The sequence below is a fragment of the Molossus molossus genome, unplaced genomic scaffold (assembly GCF_014108415.1).
Source record: "Molossus molossus isolate mMolMol1 unplaced genomic scaffold, mMolMol1.p scaffold_m16_p_1, whole genome shotgun sequence".
In the NCBI taxonomy this organism is placed as follows: Eukaryota; Metazoa; Chordata; class Mammalia; order Chiroptera; family Molossidae; genus Molossus; species Molossus molossus.
The window spans coordinates 51,550,739-51,575,574 of NW_023425344.1; the positions used below are offsets into that span (position 1 = coordinate 51,550,739).

At 41.5% G+C, this 24,836-nt stretch overlaps 1 protein-coding gene across 2 annotated transcripts in view; it reads left to right on the top strand.

The window, feature by feature from the left end:
• The window catches only part of SLC4A4 (solute carrier family 4 member 4), a 345,490-nt gene that overhangs the window by 66,847 nt on the left and 253,807 nt on the right, over positions 1 to 24,836 (top strand). For both annotated transcript variants that reach the window (XM_036264545.1, XM_036264537.1), the window contains one exon: positions 8,716 to 8,892. In XM_036264545.1, the coding sequence (XP_036120438.1) occupies positions 8,716 to 8,892 (177 nt within the window). The remainder of the gene's footprint in view (positions 1 to 8,715; positions 8,893 to 24,836) is intronic.

The window sequence follows — 24,836 nt, forward strand, 5'->3', positions numbered from 1 at the left end:
ACGGTTGTGGATTTAAACACGTCATTCTGTGAAGAGAAATATTTTCAGAGAATTCCTGAGCCCTTTTTTTCTTCTATTTAACTAGGTAATTACTAACTTAAAAGGAATACTTCTTTTTTTTCTTTTGGCTTTGCTTTGGAAGATGGGAGGTGTGGTCAGAGACTGTTACTGTGGTAGCAGGAAAGTAGGAAGGGACCATCAAGAGTCCCAGTCTACAGACTCAATGGACTGTTTGGCTCTTGTTGGTTCACTGGTCAATGAAGAGGTTGAACCAGGTGATATTGAAGGTCATTTCAACTCTGAAAGAGTGACTCTGTCCTGTTGTATCAGTGAATGCCATTCTTGTTTCTGGGTGCATGTGGATACCATAGTCATGAAGATTCTGGGATTGGGTTGAAGGAGGCTAATTTAAATCTCTCTTAGCACTTTTTCTGGATTTTGGTCATTGTTTTAGCCCTTCGACATTATCCACGTCTCACCTATATTACAGAAATGTGAGAGGAGGAAATTATGTGACTAATATTAAATGTTTGGTACCTGATTAACCGTGAGTGCATTAACTACGTGGTGGATTAACTGTGTATTGCAACTAAAGACCGTTCTTCCTGTTGCCTGGCCAGAGCGTAGGCCAGTACTAATAGGGAAGCCGTAACAGAGTCAGAGATGGATGGTGTGGTTAGGATGAGAGTGTGCATTTACATGTCTTTCTAAGCTGCCATTGCAAATCCAGTTATCAACGACCATTGGCTTAGCCATTGTTTCTCTCTGCCAGCCCTACTTCCCATTCATTCGTGCAAATAGTGACCACAAGAGAAATAATGGAAACTGTCAGTTCTCTGTGTTTGGCTCACAGGTGGATTTGTCTGACTGCATGTGTACTGCACATTAAAATCTGCCAGTTCTTTCACGTTTCTGGGGTGTCAGGATGAGTGGGGGTTCTTCTCCTCCTGTTGGGTGGTCCCTCTTTGCTCTTAGCTCTGCCTTGCCTGGCGCTGGCCTTCTTAGGCCTTTTGGCTACACTCTTCTCTGTCCAGTCAAGTTTAAGGACCAACAAACCTGTTCCTGGGGGTTGGTTCACTGTGTGGGAGCTCCAGGGGAGACCTACCCAGACACAGGTGGGGACTGTCAAGCACTGCTTCTGGGCAAGGTGAGGGAAGGTAGAGTCTATAGAAGGTGTTGCTTCTGTTGAAAGTTAGACTCTGTATAATGAGTAAAATTGTTGAACATTTAGACTCTGTGTAATGAATAAAATTGCTGAGGGAGAGATGGGTTAAACTTGGCCTAAAGTTGACTGTTCTGTCCTGCTCCTAGTGAATGCCCTGCAGTGCCTTTGCTAGAGAACACAGGGAATTCACATTTCAGCGCTGGAGGACGGTGGGCGTCAGGAAAAATAGTGCTTTGTATTTTCCCCTTTAGAAAGGGAAGGGAGATACAGGATCAACACTTGTGGGGCACATCTGTGTGTCAAACACAGGGGAGACACTTTGTTGACAGCATTTGGTTTGGCTTGTCTAGAACAATCTCTCTCCCTCTCTATATTTTTCTTTCTTTTTTTTGGTACGTGCCCCTAGCGGGGAACCGAACTCGGAACTCTCTGATCTGCAGGCCAATGCTCCAACCACTGAGCCAAACTGGCCAGGGCTCTATATATTTTTCAATCAAAGAAATTATACAGAACGTGTGTGTGTGTGTGTGTGTGTGTTTGTATAGATATAAATACATATTATATTTTATATCTTATAGATATGAATATAAAAGATATTACTAGAGCAGAGTTAAAATTTTTTTGGAGAATCAACATTAGAGATTGAGAAACACTTGAGGATCTGCAGTTTATAAAAGATATGGTGATTTTTAGTTCTGTTTATTCATTAAGGTAGGTTCTTATAGTATCTTTAAGTGGTTGTTCTAACCTAGATATTTTTAAACATTTTTGTTGGGGGGGGGGGCATTAGTTGTTCCACTGTTTTATGCATTCACTGGTTGATTCTTGTATGTGCCCTGACCGGGAATTGAACCTGCAGCCTTGGTGTATTGGGGTGACACTCTAACCAACTGAGCTACTGGCTAAGGCTAGCTTAGGTATTTTCAAATAATTGATCACCGAACATAATAAAGTTGTATTTTAAAAAAAATATTCACCAATTTCGACTTTTTATGGTGCTGGTCAGTTTTGCCTCTATTATAAACTATAGTAATGGAAACTGTATTGAAATCTTAACTTCAGCGTGCAGTTTTAGGGTCCTCACAGTTACCTAAAGGCTTTAGAACTATTTTAGTTAAAAATGAGCACTTAAAAGCCTGCTACAGAAGTTTACTGAGCTAAAGGACATTGACTCCCCTTTGAGACCTTTTTTCTGTAGCTATTTGTTTTCTTAGAGATTGTTATCATCATTATCATCATCATTAAATATTAAATATTAAAAGTACTGTGCTCAGTAAACATCAGCTAACATGCTGAGATTTCTTATCAGTCTTGCTTGGGGAACCGCAGGTCACCTTAAGGATTTCTGAGAGGCTTTCAGTGAATAAAATTCCCATGTAGTTCAGTGGGAAGAAAAGTATTTCCCTGTTTTTCATAGCTTTTACCATTTATTTCCTTGCATACCTGAGCCTAAGTGTAATTGGTAACATTGATATTAAAATAGACTACTCATCAGCACTCAAAATGATCCATAAACATGTTAAATATATAATTATTTATTAATAGGCATAAACATTTCTTTTCTTTGTGAAAAGTTGCCTTTAATCCAAAATTTAACAATAGAAATCATCCCTGTCCTGAGTCCTGAGTAGTGGTGTGTTTGGAGTGTGGACCCTTAGTAAACATTTCATCAAGAGGTGACTTGCCCCATTAAAAAAAAATAATAAAAAAAAAAAATATATATATATGTATTGATTTTAGAGAAAGAGGAAGGGAGAAGGGGAGAGAGAGAAAACATGTGAGAAACATCAGTCTGCTACCTCCTGCATGCCCCCCACTGGGGGTCGAGCCCACAACCCCACATGTGCTCTGATGAAGAATCAAACCAGAGACCTTTGGGGGCATGGGACAGCTCTCAACCAACTGAGCCATGTGGGCCAGGCTGACTTGCCCCTGTTAATTGCAACATTACAGCATGCCTTTTGAAGGGGGTTTTCTTTTCATGAGCTGGTATTTATGCTTAAGTAAATTAGCAGTGTTAATTTGATTATAGCTTATTAGAGCTGCTTATGGACAGTCTTATGGATTTGTGAATAATAAGTTAACATGTTATTCATATTTCATTTCTTAAAGTCTTTAGGATTGTACATTATTATTATATAAAGTGCCAAACCCACAATCTCTGTGGCATCTGGACTTATATTATAATTCTGTTTAAGGATTTTTAGGCATGTACTCTAAAAAAATCTTTGAGATTTATTTTTTGGCCCGAGAAGTAAAGTTTTTATAGCATCTTTTTATAATCTATCGCTCATCTAGGGTCTTTGCCTATTCTACATTTGTCTTTTCATAATTACAAAGAAATGGTAAATATCTCTTAATTTTGCTCCCTCCTCTACACCCCTCTTGGCAATAGCCATAACAAGTTTTGGGCATCTTGGCATAAGACCAGGTTACTTTAGGTAAGCCAGGGAAGGTACTATTCAAGTTATATTTTGGGAATATTGCTGATTAGTTCTGAAAGGAATGATATAAAGTGCCAAGTGTTGTGGAATCTTTGCTTTAAACAAGACAGAAAAGACATTCAGTTGTTTATAGAAAGAGCAGTAATGGTGGATAAAAATCTCATTTGGAACATCTCTCCATGTTTAGAGGTGTATGTAGGAGGCAAAGGGTAAAGAGTGAGGATGGTGGGGGTAACTGTGGGGTCTAATCAATAGGTCTAAATCTTTGCCCCAAAAATCTACCTTCCCCCACAGTCACCCCCAGCTATCCCCTACTCCCAGTACTGACATCTCAGGTTGTAAAAAAAATATTTATATACTGCTTTATTCCAAAAAGGTTAGTGTGAAGGGAAAATAACGATGGAAAATTTAGAAGTGTGAGATTAATGTATAAAATGCATGTCATGAAACACTGTCTACCCACTTTGGGTTGGCCCGAGATTTGTCTCTTCTATTTCTAGCAGTCAATGTGACGAAGGACACATAATCAGTTGTAAGACTGATAGTATAAATATAGTATATATTACAACAAAACAAAACAAAAACAGAACACCACCAAAGCAGTGATGAAGTGCTCACTGGTCTTGACTTTGACACCTGAGAGAGAGAGTTCTATGGGATTTTATGAGTTAGCTGGCCACAATATCCTTGACTTCCTTGAGCTAGGCTTGCTTTGCTTGTACGGTGCACTATTTAATTTGTGCAGTGTGAGGACTGCATGAAGCAATAGACAGAAGAGACCTAGCCAGAACCTGGCACATTTGTAAGTACCCAATAAATGGTTTTTATCATCTGTATATATTGTCAACACAGCAACATGTTTCCTAAAGGAGCTAATAGGTCTGTCTCACATATACAGGTACAGGCTGTCAACCACCCAGTACTCTACAGAATGCTTGCCCGATGTAAACCCATTTCTGGTTTGATGGGTTTAATTCTACAAAGTCTTAAATCATCCTTGGTAGCAAAGTGGGTGTCTGTGAAAACCTCTTTACCTAGAACGACCAAATGTCAGGGTTCCCTGGTGGCCTGCAAACATGATAGCAACTATCAGTGCTGTCAGTTTGGAAATATCTTAGGAATTCGGAGAACTGGACATGATAGCTTCACAGTACTTCATCTTTCAACTGAGGTGGAGCAGACGAGGATGGGAAGAAACAAGGGTCACCTGGTGATAACTTCTGACATTCAGAGATAACCCAGAAAACCATGTTTTCTTCCCAGGAGAAGAAATGCGGTACGCATTGTGAGATATTCCTGAGACATGTAGAGTTTCTGGGGAATTTGCACCATCTGTCAGAGAAAGGTATGCAGAGCATTTATTTGAACACATGATACAGAGGCCACCGCCAGATCAAGGACCGAGGACACTTTGACTTACACCTAAATGAACACTGTCACGTATACATTCTAGTAGTTTTGACAAAATTTTGCACAGCAAGAATGAAACTTTTATTTTAGTTACCTTTGAAACAATTGCCTTTTTCCTATGAACTTGAAAAATATTTGCTGCTGCTTTTTATACTTTGGAAGCAGTTTAACTGACATTTCTGGCGAGAAGTTTTGTTTTGTTTTGTTTGTTTGTTTTTAAGCCTAAAATTTCCCTGCAAGGTAACTGTCCCTGATTCTTCGAGTGTCTCACTGTTTTGTAGACCCTTGCTGGATTGGAAAACTTGTCTGTTAAGTTTCTCATTTTCATTTTACGTGCAAAATAATTCTATACCCTCAGCCTCTACGGCTTTCCTAAGGGCTTGCTGTCATTTTGTGCATTGTGATCTAAAAAAATAGCCATTAGTCTCCATGACATATCTCTGAGACAGGTACAGATATTTTAATGAAAATAAATATTGACTCCATCTATGAATGTCTTATTAACAGTATCCCGTTTTCATCAGTGATGCTGCTTCTGTTGGTCCTGAACACATTATTCTGTGGGGGTGGGAAGAATGCATATGTTCCCGCTGATTTTACTTCTGGTATTTTTGTTACTTAGCACATACAGCTTATGAAGTATGTGGCCCTCTCCCCAGAGAGCATGCTGAACCCCTACTCAAAGCGAGGCTGTCCTTACTCATTTCTCATGGGCAAAGAAGCTGCGGTGGAGAGAGGTCGAGAAGTAACTGGTGGAACACAGGTGCTCTCCCTGAGTTCCTAAGGGTTTGTTTCACCTAGGACCATGTTCCTTTTCCTCTGTCTGGACACCGGACAGAAAAGGAAGTTTTAGTTACCAGCAGTGGGTGAGAGGAGAAGGAAGATGCTTTGAGTTTTGGATTGCTCTGCTCAGGGCCATGAGCCCCTTTGGCAGCTCCTGAAAGGTGCATGTTCCTCATGCACGGAATATTGTTTTTTACTGTGCTGTAAGGATACACCCAAAAAGTTCATAGCCATGAGGGTGCCAGGGACCTGTAGCTTCCCGGAGGCCATCACCGAGACCGAAATGTGCCTACAGGTGGTTGAACGGATGGGAGCGACAACCAAGAGGAACTGCAGAGGGGCATGAGGGGGTTGAACTGGTGGGAATGTTCTAAAATTGGATAATGGTGATGGTTGCACAACTCTGTAAACATAGTAAAAATCACTGAATCGTACTTTTAAAATGTGTGGATTTTATGATGTGTAAATTATACCTCAATAAAGCTGATTTAAAAAATGCCTGAAATTCGGGCTTTTCTTGGAAGGAGCCCTGTTCTCTAGCCCAGCACTGAGTCCGACAGCTTCCCCACCTGTCTGACAGTGTGTGACGGAGTGAGCAGGAGTGAGCGGGGAGGCGTCCGAGGCCGCAGCTGGAGGGAGTGGGACAAGCGGAATCTCACCGTGAGGCAGGGAGGAGGCCTGGGATAGAAATGGGAATAAAATGGCACCGTTTTTTTGTGGTGATGACAACTCAAATTAGGTTCCAAAAGGTAAGGTGCATTGCTCTCTATAGACTCTGAAAACCCACTTTCTGAGAGCTCTAACTCTTTCAGAAACACAACAACATTTTATAGCCAGAAAGCATACCTTAAAATCCTATCAGCCCATATGGACTGTCCTGTAAATGATTTATCAGGGGTGCTATACAGATTTCCGAATAACATCAATATAACGAATGTAGCCTAACTGCCATTCTTTCTTAGTTGCCATTATTTAATAAGATGTAGAAAGTATTCAATGTGACAGGTTTTAAAACATTTTCCAACTTAATTTTTTTATGATGTTTTCCTAATTTTGGAATGAAGTCAACGAAGCTTTCAGTGTTTGCTTTACTAAAGAAATTGGTTGGCTTTGCTTACATATATTGTGTGAAACTTGAGATAAAGCTGCAGGACTCCCTCAGTAACTGGAGCGCAGGAAACAATTGACAGTTACTTAGACACATTGTTTCTGAGACATTTCCTACTTGGGAGTGTAATACAACTTTCCCATGAGAACGATTTGCTTGCAGGTGGTTAGACATGATGCAGTTTTCACTGGTACATCTTCTGTGAGGAGGGTTTCATGGTACTTTGTAGTAGTTGAGTGTGTGTATGTGTGTGCGTGTGTGTGTGCGTGTTGCTGAGGGGCAGTTTCATGCTTTATACATATAGATGCCTCCAACTATATTCCAAGTAGCAAATGTTTTCTTTTGAATACTAACCCATCCACTCTGGGTTCTGCATTCCTTAGATGGAACCTCTTTCTTGAAGGAGCATATACTTGTTTTAATCCTTCCAGTATAAGGAAACACCCCTGTGAATTATAGTGTTTTTAGATTTGCCGAATGAGTTACTGTGGAAAGCAGTTCACAGCAGTTTACGTCAGATCTACTCGACTGCATGTTCGAGTATTACATGTAAGTGTGGGAGACCTTCTGGGGCATTGTAAAGTCATCAGGGAGTAATTCCAGAATGGGAGAGGAAATCCATACATGAGAACTCTAATTGGTAGTTAAAAAAAACCAACAAATGGACACAGCAGTGCCTTGGGGAGGGGGGCGGGAACCGAAAGGGGAGGGGTTCATTGGGGAAAAAAAAGGGACATCTGTAATACTTGCAACAATAAAGATAAATTTAAAAAGAAGAACTTTTACATTACCTCCGAAATGGTGGTTCCCACATTCAGGAATTAGGCTGTATATAAAGTGAAAGTAAAAGTTTACAAATTAAGGAAAAAAAAAAGATGTGGAACTTTGAGTTCCTTTTTTTCTGTCTTATCAGATTTTGTTAAAATAATATCACTTGTCAGTTTGCAGCTCCTTCCATCCATAGAACTAAAAGTACTTCACAATCTTTTTTCCTCATGCCCTTCTCTTCAAGGCAGTTATTGCTGGGCTGGGTTTATTTTTATCGTCGCAACAACCAGTTTTTAGAAACTTTTGGAAACGAGAAAAGAAAAATGAGAATGGCACTGTGGCTGACATTCATTTTAGCTGCTTCCTAGTGTGAACATTTGATTATTTCTAAAATCTCCCAAGTATGTCTTATTTTTTCTCAGTTTGTCCCAGTTCTAAGCCTCTATTCTGCTGATTGGGTAAAATAAATAAATAAATAAAAGTTTTAGTGTAAAACCCTTATTCCCAGCAAAATGACTTCTTGAACTTGGAGTCGGATTTTATTTTTTTGTCACTCTGAGAGCTCCTTTCTCAGCACCCTGTTGAGTGTAGTCACAGACTCATAGGAGCTTAGAACCTGAAGGGCCTCCAGGGCTGCCCGGCTGAAGTCTGTCATTATCCAAATGATGAGCTCGAGGCCAAGCATGATGAAGGGACACACTCGGGTCACAGAGCTAATTGATGGCAGAGGTCTGACGAGAATCAAGGATTTCTGATTTCCAATGTGGTGTTCTTTGATTTTTCTAAACAAAAGTAGTCTATCTGGATAGAAACTACACCCTCTCAGAATCTTAATTTCAACCAACAGGTTGGATGAAATGCTAGCCATCTGAAAATTGGCAGGAGATTTCACTTGTCTAGTTTGAGTTTGTTTGTCAAATATAGAAGGATAATGTTGAATTCATAGACATTTTCCTCTGACCTGTGGATCTTGTGTAATTTATTTGCAGCATAGAAGGTGATTTAAAATGATTGCTGATTTGTGTACCTTCCTTTAGGCCACCATACCATCTACATTGGGGTCCATGTGCCGAAGAGCTACAGGAGGAGGAGACGGCACAAGAGAAAGACAGGCCACAAAGAAAAGAAGGAAAAGGAGAGAATCTCCGAGAACTACTCGGACAAGTCGGATGTGGAGAATGCCGATGAATCCGGCAGCATCCTGAAACCGCTCAGTGAGTACTCCATGGAGTGGGCGCCTCTCGCTGCCTCACTCCTGCATCCTTGGGAAAGACACCTTTTAGGATCTGTGGCTAACCGGGAGGGATGCGATCATAAGGGGATGGTCTCCTCTAAAGGATCGTGTCTGTGGAGATGCTTTTCTTGGCCCAACAGGTTGGTCTAGGAGGAGATTTGGTAACATTCTGAGTTGGTCAGAAAATATTTGACCGAATTTAGGCATGGTTGTGTATTCTACATTTTGACTAGTGAAATAGGGCAGAGGATTATAGATGGTATTTAACTACAGTAATCACAATAACTGAAAGATTTTTTAAAGAAATGTTTGGATTGTTTCTGCTTAGAAATAGTTTCCATTGAGACAGTAGGTCAAGATGACAAGTGTGTGTGTGTGTGTGTGTGTGTGTGTATGATACTTATAGGGTTAATAGGAGACATTTAATCAAGTCATGGGTTGGGTTGGTAATTTAAAAAGGAATAGTGAAAAGCATCCTGTAAGTCAAAAGAATGTAGAGTGGAGTGGCATAGCTCTTGAAACCTGGAACATATTAGATAGAATACTTGGATAGAAGTGTTACTAAGAACAGAATAACAGGAGGTCAGAGAACACCCTTGGGTTCCAGTGATGGGGACACTGTGTATTTAGGGTGCATGTGTGTGTTGCTTTTGTTTCTTTTGATGTGGAGAATATCTGGCTATCTGGGTAACCCTGTGTCTGAAGTGAGAATAGATATGTGCAGTAGAAGCACATGCCAACCTGGAGACATTCCCCAACAGGAGTTACATAGTGACAGCTTTTCACGTGGTGGAGCTCTGTATATTCTTCATCTCTTTGCTACACTTGCGGAACCTGCAGTAAATGCAGTAGGGGTAGCACAGATGACCGTCCGATTCAGTCATTGCAGGTCAGGGGGGCCAAATTAGAACAAACAGCTCAGAAGTGTTGAAAAGTGCATTTCTAGAGTTAAGTTAAAGAGGGTGTGACGTGCAGTGATGCGAATCTGTGTGTCGGGTCTAGTCTCACCACTGGAACTGAGCAGGTGGCTGAGGAGCTGTAGAGGCACCGTGCTGAGAGGAGCAGTGCAGGTGGGTCTCTGAAGGAAAGATGAACGCGTTGAGGACAGTTTGGAGATGGACTACTAAATTAAATTTTATTTAAAAATTTTTTCTTTCTTGATTTTAGAGAGAGAGTAAGGGAGAGGAAAAGAAAGATAGAAACATCAATCAGAGAGAACATTGATTGGCTGCCTCCTGCATGCTCCCCACTGGGGATCGGGCCCACAACCTGGGCATGTGCCCCGACTGGGAACCGAACCAGTGACCTCTTGGTGCATGGGTCGACACTCAACCACTGAGCCACACTGGTCGGGCCTAAATTAAAATGTAAAGATGTTGGAATAAATTGAGACTGAGGAGGGTCTAGAGGACAGGAGATAAGAATTAAGAACTTTTCATTGGAATCTTGGGAATCCTTCATATATTGACTAAAACAAAACAAAACAAAACAAATAAAACCCCCCTCCAAAAAATGGAGTCTGTTTCAAGTAAAGTCCTTGAAATGCAGAGAAAAAAGGTCACAGTGAAAAGTGTAGAGGAACAAAAGATAACATCCCTTTCCAAATGAATTACTACTGTCCATCTTGATTTGCTCTCTGTTTCGGCAAGGGCTGAGCCAGAATCAGAAATGCTGCCCAAAGCGTGTGATCTCTCTCTCTCCGTCCTCTCATCGTCATCTCCCATTCTGCAAATTAAGAACAAGAGTGCATCATCACTATAAATACTAAAAAGGGAGAGACGCTGTCCTAGACAAATGGGCCAAGGGATTTTGAGATGATAATTATGTACCAGCTTTGTCAAGGAAAGACAATGGAACATCGCCAGTAATACTCAAGTCAGTAATAGGGAATGAACTGTGATCAGAAAGGTAGTGCGAATGAAGGTGTCTACCCTGGGAGAACAGTCGGTTTGTGTGGCATTTGGGGACTAGTTTGAGTACAGCATGTACAAAATAAACAAGGTAATTCATTCTCTTTACCCTCCGAGGTCTCCTTCCTGGGGAGTATTGCATTCTGTTGTATGCTGGTTTCTGAAGGGATCCTACCGAGAGACCATTGTTAGGGACCAAGATGTTCAGTGATCATAAGAAAATTATTTATAAATTTGCATTTTATAGTTATTTTCCTGCTAGTTAATGTTATGCATCATTCAATTCAACATAAAGGTTCTCTTAGAAATTATAAAGTCTCTCCACTGCTTATCACAGAGACTAGATGGACTGATAGCTGGTTGAACTGCTGCAGTTCTACTTGAAATGTTACACTTGTTGCACTGATGCATCGAAAGACATTTAACCCTGTGATTCTGAGGAAGTTACAGGGTTCTGGCACCAACATGACAATAAAATTCTTTGGTGGGAAAACTCATATACTGAAATACCTGCCTAGTGGTATCCCATTATTGTTTCTCAAGAACAGGCACACACAGTTTGTTATTGTTGCATTGAGGCTTTTGGAGATACTTATGTCTGTCGACATACCCCAGCCCCTAGACGGGTTCTTGTGTGGGCCTGGCACTGCGTCAGGCGATGCTTCTGCTTTTGGAAATACCTCACATATAAATGGAGCAACTTGATGAGAATCATGTCCCATTCCTTCCTTGATGTCACCCACATGTACAATCTACAATGACTTCTGTTGGCTCTATTTCTAAAATATGTCTACATCTGTGTGCCACCAAGAAGTTTGCCACATGCTGGTCCACGGAATTGTCCTCTCTTGTGTAGATAACGGCACAGGATCCACTTTCAGGTCTTTTTCCACAGAGGCAACACTGATCATCATAACGTGTAAACGGAGTCTACCATTTCTCTGCTGAAAACTTCCTGTTGTCCGTACAATGAAATCTCGATTGGGCATCACGGCCCACAGCGATGCAACAGGCATGCTCTGTGTCATTCTCCCCTTGCTTACTGTCCTTCAGCCACACCGATCTTGGTGCCAAGACTTTCTCTGCTTCAGGGCCTTTGCACATGTAATCCGGTCTTTTTGGAATAGTCATCCCATTTTTGTCCTGGTTATCTCTTCTCCTCCTTTATAGTCCAGCTTTAAAATTCAGTGTCTTCTGAGAGGCTTTTCTTCCCTACTCTGTACAGGGTGGGTAAAAGTAGGTTTACAGTTGTGGGTGCTCGAAACAGAGTTTATTTTTGTATTATTTATTTATTTATTATATCGTCTTCCAACCCAGTTTTGCCCCACCCTGTAGAATGTATGTTCTCTAATGTTATTCTTTCTCAGCTCTCTGCTTCCTTCATAATGCATACTTTACCTTACGGTTTTGTGAGCCCACAGTTTGTGCCATGCTAGGCTGTAAGCTCCGTGAGCACTAGCATCAGGTTTGTTTCGTTCCTTGTTTTCTCTGGCACCTAGCACAGTGTCTGGCGCATAGTATATGCTTTATAAGTGCTTATTGAAGAGTAATTGAGTGGATGGATTGCTACAGGTAAATGCATGAGCATTGCTTTCATTTGTTTAAATATTTTCTATGTTAGAGATAAAGGTTCAGCTCATTGTCTTGTCTTTTTTTTTTAAAATCCTCACCCGAAGACACTTTTGCATTTATCTTCAGATAGAGTGGGAAGGAGAGAAGGAGGAAGAGAGAGAGAGAAACATCGATGTGAGAGAGACACATCAACTGGCTGCCACCCACACGACCCCACCTGGGGCCGGGGACAAACTGCAACCAAGGTATGTGCCCTTAGTGGGAACTGAACTTGGGACTCTGGTCCGCAGGCCGACGCTCTAACCACTGAACAAAACCAGCCAGGGCTCACTGTCTTGTTTTTAATTCTTACAAATCATCTTTACATTTCTCTGCACTGCCTTTCTCCCTTGCCATGTGAATCTGCTCCTAACCTTTAATCATTCTGCTTTGGAATGTACCTCATTATTTTAACTATTGCTAAAGAGGCATTTCGGCCTGAGTAGGTGGTTGCTGAGTGTTTTGAGTTGCTTGTCATACACAGGTGATGGAAGAGACGGATGCACAGGGCACATGGATTCATCACACACACTTGAAAATGTGCACCACTCCACACCAAACTTGGGCAGCTCAGCTCCAGAAGCCACATTAAGGAGGCATGGAATTGAATAGTCAAGGGCATTTGAAAGAAGAAATAAGCCAAATATCTTCCAGTATTTAGGCACATAAGGAGGATGGCGTAATAAACGGGTTCATTTAGCTGATGACACAGATACTTTCTCTTTTCTCCATGGCTTCGGTGTTGACATAGGGCTTCTAAAAAGCGAGTGCATGTTTTGATTCTCACACATTTGGAGCTTTCCCGAAGGACGCTAGCTGGCTTTATTTCCCCCTCTGAGCTCAGTGGCAGCTCCAGGTCCTTGCACCGTGTCTCTTCCTCCAGTGTGGTGTCTGAGCTGGTGTCCCAGCTTGGGACGCAGGAAACATGTGTGAGAAGCGTGGTGCATGAGCAACGGGAGCAGGGCTGGGAGGAAAAGTGAGATGGAGGAGAAGCAGGAGGAAAGACGAGAATGAGGAGGAGGTGGTGTGGAGTGGGTGGTGGAGAGAAAAGTTAGATTGTGCTTTCTTAAAAATAATCCTTTTGCCTCCTCCATGGTGCACTTTTTTTTCCCCCCTAAGTTAGCAGCTGCCATCCTCTGAGGGTTGCCCAGCAAGTGGGTGGGAAGGTGGTCCTCGGTGACATAGGCTATGGAAACACAGCCCAACTTCCCACTGTAGGCGGTTCTGACCTCTGAACTTCTCATTTTGTTAGTGTCCTGGGATATTTATGGGGGAATCACAGAGCACTTGGTGACTGCAGAGACTCTGAAAATGTGTAAGATGTTGAGAAACAGAGCTACAAACAGAACATTCTGTTCAGCATATTGGTGTGATGTGTAATATGTTTCCTGACAAGCTTCGGCAGGCCTCCGCGCCGGAGGTGCCAGCTGCCTGTGCACGTATGTGTGCGCCTCGTGGATCATCTTGCTAGCGTGTGCACCCAGGCACTCTCTCAGTCTCGTGGGATTTTTTTGTTCGCTCTTTGGATGTGTCCCAGAACTGATGATCTGTGCTAGTGAACATTGTTCTGGGTGCCGGGAATAGTGGAGGCCAGTGGGTGCTCCTGTTATGTTCAGGAAACTGGAACAGAGGAATGGGCAGCTGCTTTTGTTTACTGCTTCCCGGTAAATGGACAGAGTAGCTTTGCACAAGAGCCAAGATTATTTGGGGTTTTGTCATTTGACTTCCCTTTTTTCCAGTGCATACCCCTGTGCCCTCCCCCAACTTGACCTTATTCTTCTTGGTGAATTTCTACTTTTTCTTGATTTTTCAATGTTTTCAGCTAAGGCCCTTAATCCCGATATTATAAGGTAAGAATTCTTTTCTCTGTACCAATTGCATATCCCCCAAATGAATCTGCATGCAGGAGAGAAGGAGGTCTTCAGAACGTGTGTGAAATGAGGCAGATTCTTTTCTTAAGAAACAAAACAAAACACAAACACAAAAACTACACTGTCTCTTTCATCCGTCTCTCTGTTTTTCCGTTTTATATAAGTAGGAGGAAGTGCTTTATCTTTAGGAAATTTATCTGTAATATGAAAACAAAGGCTTTTTATATTAAGTACCTGAACACTTTAAACCTGCCTTTTTAGAAGGCGCACTTGTGGTATAATTTTACTGGAGGGGCAGAACAACATAGCAGTGAAGGGCGTGTGTACAAGCCAGACTGAGTTCGAATCCCAGCTCATGCCACCAGTGCAACCTTGGCAAGATCCTTACCCTCTCTGTGCTTCAGCTTCCTTGTCTGTAAAAGGGGATGATGATAGAACTTAATTCGAGTTTTAGAGGAGTGGTGCATCTAGTTAGCAGTAATGATTAGCAATTATTATTTTGAATTATTCTGAACACATTCTTTAAGCTCATCTTTCCTGATCAGTGTACACAGGTAATGCCACAACTTTGTCGAGATGAACTGCCTGTGAATGCTAATCACTAGTCTCTAAGCTCTGCTGGCCTTTTCTACTACAAATACCCATTCGCTATCCCTTTGCTTTAGCTGTCAGCTTGGCACCTGGGCTCCCAACAGCATGTTTGGAAGAACTAACCTAAATCCAGTCTGTTAACTTGCCAGTGGGTATCAGCCTGGAAGCTGGTTGGCAGGAGTAATGACCAAGGAAATAAGGGACAGGGATGATTCCTATTCTGCTGCTGTTTTGTGTAGAATTCTGCCACTAGCAAGTGGTTCGGCTTACCAAGCATGTCCTTGGATTTCATCCGCAGTTGGAATTCCCAGTTCTGGGCCACTGAAAGCAAATGGGCCATTCTGTTTTCATGAGAAGGATCTCTTTCTGGTTCATTGTGTGTGTGTGTGTGTGTGTGTGTGTGTGTGTGTTTCTCAGTGAAATTAATCTGATTAGAAGGGCTTTTGGGTGGAACAAGTCAGCAACTTGAAGGCAGTGCTGGGCAGAAAGGAAAAATGTTTGGCACACTGTGTTTTTGGTGGCACTGGGTTGGCTCAATAGCGTTGTGTTTTGTGTGATACAGATACTTGCTGTTTATTCCTCTGTAATGCTGATGGATGCAGGGGTACTTTCATGGTGCTTCAGTCTTCCTCAGCCAGGTAGCTGTGTAAGTCCTTAGGAGGCTTAGAGAGCTAACGGGAATGTTCTTTCGAAGTCACCTAGAAGTGTCCCCCAAGCAGAATTTCTTACACTGCGAAAGGTTGCCTCGGACTATTCTGTTACAATAGTGATTCGGTTTTATCATGCCATGAGATGTTATGAATAGTGTGTTTATGTGTGTCATGGGAGAGTTGATGTTGCTGCTATTTATAGTGACTCATGACTTAAGGAAGCCTCAAAGGGTTCTACTGTGCTCCAGGTGCTGGGGACTCAGGGCTAAAAAGAGATTGTGACTTGGGGTGGGGAATGGGGGGAAAACAGAGCCGTGTGTAGGATTTAAAATGTGAAATGCACTTTACTGAAGTGAAGGGGGTGTGCATGACTGCATGCCACGGGCATTGCCACCTAAGTAGAAGGCAGGACACATCCTGGGGCTTGGGTTCAGGTTTGTAAGGCAGGAAACTCGGGCAGTGAGTGTGTGTGTAAGCAGGTGTGCGGTTGGAATGCACTGAAAGAATGGGAGATTTGGTAGGCACCTTCGGACATTTTTCATATTGAGGGAAGAGATTCTTAAAGGGCTATATGTGTTCTTAACACCGAGGATTTAGATTCGGGGCCTGTGTGTTTGAACTCTTGATGCAGAAGTACTGTAGTTGAGATGAGGCACCTTGTCAGAGTACAAAATGTTATTTGAAGACTGCATTTCTCTAAGGAACCATATAGCACGTTGAGTTGGAATAAGCCTGCCTCTGTTGATGACTATTTATTTAGGGTTTGTATTCCACTGTGGTGAGGATTGTATATAAAATAGGCTACTTATGATAGTGAGATTTGTTAATTCCTGAGTGTGTCTCCAAGGCTGTGAGTGGAGGGTGTTACATAGAGAATCTGAGAATTGTTTATGTGTGTGTGTTATGGATTAGTCCATGTTGCTGCAGGGATGAACTTAGATGACCTTTGTACATCCTTCTCAGAATTATGATTTCATGATTTAGAAACAAGAACATCCCTGAACTTTTTTATTCTTTTGCTGTTTGCCAATTAACCAGAATTCTTTTTTTTTAAGCAGCATGCGCTCGGTACCCTTAGAAGCCACTAATAATAGCAATGGTTTGTGGTCCAGCAATTGGTATTAAAATGATCCTTTGTTACCAAAACTTGGCCACAAAGGTCACAAGAGAAAGCAATTCCATTTAATTGATTCTGCTTCATTTATGAGGCTTTGGGAAGGACTAACTCAGGTGTAATGGAAAATGTGACTTCTGAATGAAAACTTATAATAAACATGTGGACCATATAGCTGGCAGTGTCCATTCAAAACTGAAGTTGTTTTCAGGAGAAAAATGAGGATTTCTGTTACCAAGGCATGGGACTAGCAGTTTCTAGAACTAGAAATTCACTGCTGATTCACCCAATATCCACAACACATGAATGAGCAACTATAAAATCCTAAGTCAATTATTGGTCTAATTTTACTTTGCTACTTCTTGTGAAAATGCTGCATGCCCCGAGCAAATAAATAAACACCAAGGAAACAAGCAAAATTTGTATTTCAAAAAGATTTATGGATTGTTTTTTTATTGATGTCCACACCCAGAAACAGCTCATCTTTCCCTTTCCTTTAATTCTCAAATATAGACTTTGAGCTCACTCAGGATACTCTGGTTCAGAAGGACCGAAGGCAGATAACTGGTATTTCACTGGCTACTTCATTTAGATCAAATGCAAATCAAAGGTTGAGAAAGTATGTGTGAAAAGTTTTTTGAGGAAACTTTTCTGGGCTATTATTTGCATGCTCAAACCATACTTGGGGCGTTTATAGGGTTTCCCCCCATGAAACAGACTGGAAATCTGTGTATGCTATTCTCTTTAAACTCCTTTTATTCTAATTATAGGATTCTCTCTTGCATTTGTATAAACATTTAAGAGGTGAATATACTGAGATAAATTTGAGGATCTTCCTTGCCTATTTTTGTATGCAGAGATATTTTTCTTGTTTGGCAGGTGGGGAGAATGTGCTGCCTTTAAGGAATCTTTATTTTATTTAGTTTTTTAATTCCTCACCAAAGATATGTTTTTATTGACTTCATTGACTTCATTTTATTTTGATTATCATTATTATTTTTTAAGCTTAATCATAGCCCCAAATAATTTTCATCTGAGGTATACACACACATATATATATATATATATATATATATATATATATATATATTCTTTATTGATATTAGAGAGAGAGAAGAAGGGAGAGGGAGAGAGAGATAGAAACATCGATGAGAGAGAACATCAGTTGGCCGCCTCCTGCATGTCCTGTACTGGGGATCAGGCCCACAACCCAGGCATATGGCCTGACTGGGAATTGAACCAGCAACCTCTTGGTGCAGGGGTCGATGCTCAACCACTGAGACACACTCGCCAGGCTATTATTATTTTTGTTAATCCTTACTCAAGGACATTTTTTTTTCTTTAGAGTGAGTTCAAGGGAGGGAGGGAGGGAGAAAGAAAGAGAGAGTAATCTTGATATGAGAGATACATTGATCAGTTGCCTGCTGTGGGCACCCCAACCGGGGCTGGGGATTTAACAAGCAACCTAGGTATGTGCCCTGTCTGGGAACATATGTGATGATGCTCCGACCCACTGAGCAACCTGGACAGGGCCAGAATATTTAATTTAATGGAAGGTTCATTATAGTTTAGATGAAAAAGAAATCAATCAAGGACAATATAGAACAAAAAAACAATGTGGAGAATGCATTTATTTTTAAATAACAATTGACTTTTAAAAGTGTCATTGAGTTCCATATTTTGGCCAGTGGTGGGAATAGAGGGAGAAAGCACATGAATGACACTGATGGTAAAAAAAGAGTGGGGGTGGTGATGAAGTCTGAGAAAGAGGGAAGTGGAGGGACCCTGTCTGTAAAGAAACTGAGACCAAAGAACAGGACAGTCACTGGGAGAATGTCACCTCTCAAAATAGAGCCCCATTACTTAGCAGGACCAGTTTCAAATAGCCTCTACCTACTTGACTTTAATTACCCAGAGATAGTTTATTACGATTTGAAAATGATTACCGTGATTCTCTATAAATAGCTTCCTTTCATTCTTATATTTGCATTATCTCTTTGTACTGGGTTTAGTCATGTCTGCAAGATGATTCTCCTAAAAGGAACTTGGGCCTTGTCTTAGAGCTCTACTAGTCCTTTTCCTAATACTTGTGGATTTCTTATTTTTATTTTTAAAGTATTTTTTCTTTATTGATTTTAGAGAGAGAAGGAGAGAGAGATGGAAACATTGATGAGAGAGAACATCGATTAGCCGCCTCCTGCATGCCCCCCACTGGGGATCAGGCCCACAACTCAGGCATGTGCCCTGACCGGGAATCCAACCGGTGACCTCTTGGTGTCTGGGTCGACACTCAGCCACTGAACCACACCAGCGAGGCTGGATTTATTTTTCGATGCCAGAACACCATAGTATAAATAACCTTAGCATTCTAAACAATACTTTAAAATATTCTCCAGTGTTCTAGCAGGTCATTTGACATAATTACAATTCAATTTATACTTCTTACAGGTGAATACCTCCCAGGTTTGTTCAGCCACAGAACCAAGCTGGAGGAAGGCACTTAGTTTCTACAGCAGCTACCCTGAGTGTCACAACAAATCCAAGAAGGGTCCCTTAGAATTCTGCCTGATGACAGTGGAAGTTGAGATGGAGGCAATGGGACCTTTTAGGGAGACAGTTATGTCCAGGGGAATTTTTCTAAGCAATGAACTATTCTTTAATTGAAACCACTGGATGTGGTTAGTAGTCTGTTTTAAAAACACCATGTGTTAGTTCATTTCTGTGTACTATGACAACCATAGTTTAGCCCAGTGCTGCTGGTGACATTTCTGTTCAGTGTTCATAAAAGAGTGGTTGCTTCCTTGAAATCCTGAAGTCTGCCAAATGCCAACATATTCACAACTACAGCTTGGCTTTTAGGCAATTGCATAGCTTTTTGAGGATGTGGTAGGTTTTTATTTATTTTTGTCACTTTCATTAATTTGTCATGTTCTTAAATAGAATAATGATTTCTTAGCCTTTTATTTGGTAAACAGTGACTTTTACTCCTTTCTCCATGGTTCCCCTGAGAGGAAATCAGTTAATATAACTGTTTTTGGACTCCTTTTTCAGCCAGAAAGGCAGGCTAATGTATGATCTCTTTGGGACATGGCCAGTTTTAGGAACCATAAGCTGGTTAGCTTGTCATCATCCTTCATGGGACGGGGGCAGGCATCCGTTGGCCACCACAGCGGGGCGAGAGGGATAGCCGGGTCCTCGACCTTCAGTGCGGTGCAAGTCTCCTCAATTCATTTCAGTCCAATCCGCTTTGATCCGACCCCGGAAATATTTATGGAGTACTTCTTCTTTTCAAGCACGGTCCTGGGCACTGGGCCTGCAGAAGTGAAAGTTTCATAAAAAAAATGGAGAATTTAGTAGACAAAATGACACAAAGCAGACAGATCTCAGAGAAAGCGGTAATAGTGCTAGCGGATGTATGCACCGGGTGGCGTGGGAACACAAAGGAAAGTGCCTGAGTTTGCAGGGGCAGCAGCCGGCTCAGGGCCTCAGAGCCGCAGGGGGTGTCAGGAGGTGGGGAGGGAGGGCCAGGAGTGGCTCGGCTTCCCTGCCTTTCACCAGGAAGGGACCAGCACAAACCATGAACAGGCCGAGGTGCTTCTACCAGAGCATCCCTTCCCCCTTTACAAGGAAAGAATATGGTGGTTCTCTTTCTGCACTTAAACTATCAAGAGAGTCTGTTTTGGGACATTCTGCATTGTAACCTGCCTAATATCTAGTCCATCTTCTTCTTTGTGCTCAGAAGCCAAATTTTGAAAAAAATATGTTTCCATTGATTTTTTAGAGAGAGACATCCATAGGCCGCCTCCTGCACTCCCCCTACTGGGGAATGGAGCCTGAAACCCAGGCATGTGTTCTGACCCGGAATTGAACTGGGACCTCTCAGTCAATGGGACAACGCTTAGCCCATCGAGCCACACCAGCCAGGCAAAAAGCCCAATTTTGTTCATGTTTAGTTTTAGCAATGTGGCAGCTAAACAGCTTTGATTTCCTAGGATCCCTGTGGCTAGGTGTGGCCATGTGACAGCCCTGACCAAGAGACACAAGCTGAAGTGTACAGGCTGCTACTTGGGAGAAATGTATTTCCTGATGGAAAGGGATAGGTGCTGACATGCATTTTAATGGGTATTGGTGAGTGAGTGTTTTAGTTCCCGTTAGGTACTCCACAAAGAGTTAAAAACTGTCACGTGTCTTCTAGGAAGTAAGACCTGGCAGTTCTTACTTTGTCATTACTGCTGGTGAGCCCGAGTAGCCCTTACATTTTTTAGGTTGGTCTGTTTATGTCTATCCCTTCCCTCCTTACAAAAGAGGTTTAGGAGAAGAAGTATGAAAGAATCTGTATATAAGGTGACGAATTTCTGCCAAAATGTTTGTGATGATGATGGTAATACTAATAATAATACTAAGAAACATATTTTTTTCTTTATTGATTTTAGAGGGAGAGGGAGAGAGAGAGAGAAACAATGAGAGAGAACATTGATTGGCTGCCTCCTGCATGCTCCCCACTGGGGATTTGGCCCACAACCTGCACATGTGCCCTGGCTGGGAATTGAACCGGTGACCTCTTGGTGCATGGGTCGATGCTCAACCACTGAGCCACACCGGCTGGGCTAAAAAAAGTGTTTATTGAACACAGAATTTGGTCTAGGTACTCTGCAGGTGCTTAAAACATATAGCCTTAGTTTTCCTCATCAACGTCCTTAGAGGTTAATATCCTCTTTTTTGGGGTTGAGGACACTGGAGCTCACAGAGGTGAGTGACTCACCTGATATTACAAGTTTGGCAAGTGGCATTGCTGGAATGCTGGGGTCTCTCTGACTCTACGCAAAACCTCTGATCTGTTGCACTAGGGTGATTAGGAAAAGGTTGGATCAGGCTTTTTCACAGCTTTAGGCTAGAGTGAATGAAATTTGAAAGATATATGCATCCAAATTTAATTCACATTGTCAAAATTGATTATTTATATTACACTGCAGAAAAAGAACATGCAAAATGGACAAAGAAGCTTTTCCTCTTCTCCCTTGAAATTCTACATGTTTAATCCAGAAGTCTTAGCTTAGAATCAGAAGTCATATTGTGCACCTTTTATTGGTGATTTTTAAAGTAATTACATTTACTACCTGAGAAGGTGCAAAAAACAAAGTATAACTAAAGTAGCTAAAACTGACTAGATGAAATGGGTAGTATGGCTAGATTTTGCAATGGACTGATAGTTTTCCTTTCTGGATGAAATATCAATAACTTGTTTATCTTATGTTAAAACCTGCCATCTGTTGATTGACTCATTTATTAATTGATCATTCACTTGTTCTTGAATTTATTTTTAATTTTAAAGTTTAGAAATTTGGTCAGCTCTCTTAGTTGTAGGTTTTGAAAATATTTAGGTTTCAGGTGAGTTTATTATAAAATGCCTCTCAGCGTTCCTGCTCCAGGAAGTCCTCAGCCCTCTAATCTGTTTCTTCTGAATAAATGAAGCCATCGAAAAGTTATGCCTCATTTATCCATTTATCCCTTCATCCAGAATATTTACTGAAGGTCTACTGTGTACCACATAGGTGCTAGATGCTGAGCAAAATCAAAGACATCTACTCTTAAGGAGTCTGTAGTCTATTGGGAGAGCACTTACTAATCAAGTCCCTATAAAAATAAATGTTAAATTGCACCAGTGGTGCTATGATGGAGTGTGGCCCATGGAGCTAGAAACTCTGGTAATAGTGAGATTTGACCAAATTTAGGAGGGAAGGGAACGACTCCTGAGAAAGTCATAGTCTCATCTCCGAAGGATGAGAAAGAAAAAAAATTGGTAAAGGTTGAGAAGAACACTGCAGGTAGAAAGACCAAGAGCCCTGGCCGGTTTGGCTCAGCGGTTAGAGCGTCAGCCTGCGGTCCCGAGAGTCCCAGATTCGGTTCCCGCTAAGGGCATGTACCTCGGTTGCAGTTTGTCCCCGGCCCTTGTTTGGGGTTGTGTGGGTGGCAACCACTCGATGTGTCTCTCTCACATTGATGTTTCTCTCTCTCTCCCTCTCACTCTATCTCAAGATAAAAATGCAAAAATGTCCTCGGGTGAGGATAAAAAAAAAGAAGAGCAAGAAACAAGGAAGCTCTTTGCCAGGAAGAAGCATGCTGAGCATAAGCACTCCGGGTTAAGACACGCCATCCACTCTGCCTGAGTGTGGGGAGGTCTCCTTGAGACAAATTCCATCTAAAAAATAATCCCATTTTCTTTGACTAATATTTGAGACAATGAAAGGTACCAATTTCAGGTTAATAATTAGGCATATAGGATGCTAAATGCACACAGTAAATTAAAGCATCAATTTTTTAAAAAAGTCTGAGCTTACATAGGACTTTTTACTTTCCGACTTCATATTCCCCTCCCTCCCAATGCTATTTTATCTACTGAATCACCTCCAACTTTTACTTACATGTCATTACCTTCTTTTCTGCAATATATTTTTTACTACAGCAGTGTGTCAAACAAAGGATTTGTTTTTGAGCCACTAATGAGTCTCAGCAAAAGCTTCTGGTCTTGGCAGGAGGGATACATTCCTAACTTCTCTAGTGGCTCCATGACTGTCTATTTTGATGTAATACTCCACTGGCAGTCAAGCTCGTCTCCTGGGAATACCAGTTCTACAATTTAGAGTATGAAAGGGCAGAGGGGCAAACCATTCTGGGTGAATGCTTTTGGAGCATCGACTTTAAATCATGCACATGCCTTTTCTGTCTGTGATTCACATGATGTGAGGAAGAGGAGGAGGATCAAGTGACTGGGTCAAGAGCACAGAGACAAAAGCTCGGTCCTGCTTCTGCTTACTCAAAGATTTCCTTCCGGAAGGGTTGACGTGCATCGCCGGAGTGTGGGATGGTATCTTACCATGACAAGCCTGTGGTGTTGGTTTATCTTCCTTTGTCATAGATAGGGCGAGAAGAGACATCCTCTGATGCAAAGGGAGATTTTATTGGGCCAGAAGAATTTTGAAACCTTTTTGTACTACGTAGTTCAGGGTATTTTTTTCCCCACTGTACTTTTTGAAGTCTGTGATCAGAAAATGTGTGTTTTTCTTTAAAAAGAAATCAGAAAAGGCCCCAGGAGGGCCTCATTGATTGCAGTGAAATATGTATTTTTATAGCTCTTTTTATGTTTTCACACATTGCTTTTGCCTCCTTTGCTCCAAGTTGCATTTTTCCATCCAGTTGTTTTGGATGGCATTGAAAGTTTTCCCTGGGCCCTCTGTGCTCAGTTCGAAGGGCATTCAGAGTTGATGAAGCTGAGCTGAATTGACTATATGTTGCAAAATGTTTTATTTTTGTGTAGTGCTGTATAACTTATAGAGGCTTTATACACAGTATCCAATTGTTCTGTACCCTTGATGCAATTAGAGCAAGCATTATTCCTGCTTTAGAAATACAAATCAGAGGTTCCCACGGACTGAAGACTGTCGAGCAACTTCCTGAAGTCACACATCCTGTGTCGGCAGAGTCAGGCTTGGGACAAGGTGTTTGGTCCTGGTGTGGCTCTGTTTACACTGTATCATGAAGCTGCATTGCTGGAGTGGTTGGATTATAAATGAGGAGCATTTGGTGGGTGCAGCCAAATCCTGGAGGAGTCCATGATTCATTTCTCCAAAGCTTGGTGTGTTCAAAATTAAAAATTACAACTATGAATAGTTGTTTTCCACTTGGTTGGTCTAAAGTCAATTGAATCCTATAGAAAACTCCTTTGAAAGTGGTTGCCTTGGAAATGGAGGAGCATAGCAGTATAATAGCTTTTACTCTGAAATTCCAGCAGTTTAGGTGACAGTTGTATCTTTCTGAAGGGCGTGGGCAGAGTCTGAACGGACTTTTCCGGTTGCTCATCAGCTTGGCCGTCATTGCTCTTATTACAGCAGTCGCTGGTTTCCACAGATGTCTTTTAAAAATCTTTTCGTGTTGTTTACTTTCTGAGTTCGGAATATGCACAAGAAGTAACTTCTTTTTGGCATATTACGTCTCTGGTCCTTGCCTAGCAAGTAATCGGTGTTAGGAAATGCATGCTGACTTGAGTAGGAATATGTCACATTTGTGACTTGACTTTATACTTAATAAGGGCTGCTTCCTCCATAATCATCCTTGATCTTAAGAACTTTGTGAGAAATCTGATGTCCATTTTACCATTTCCTTATTTTATAGGTGAAAAA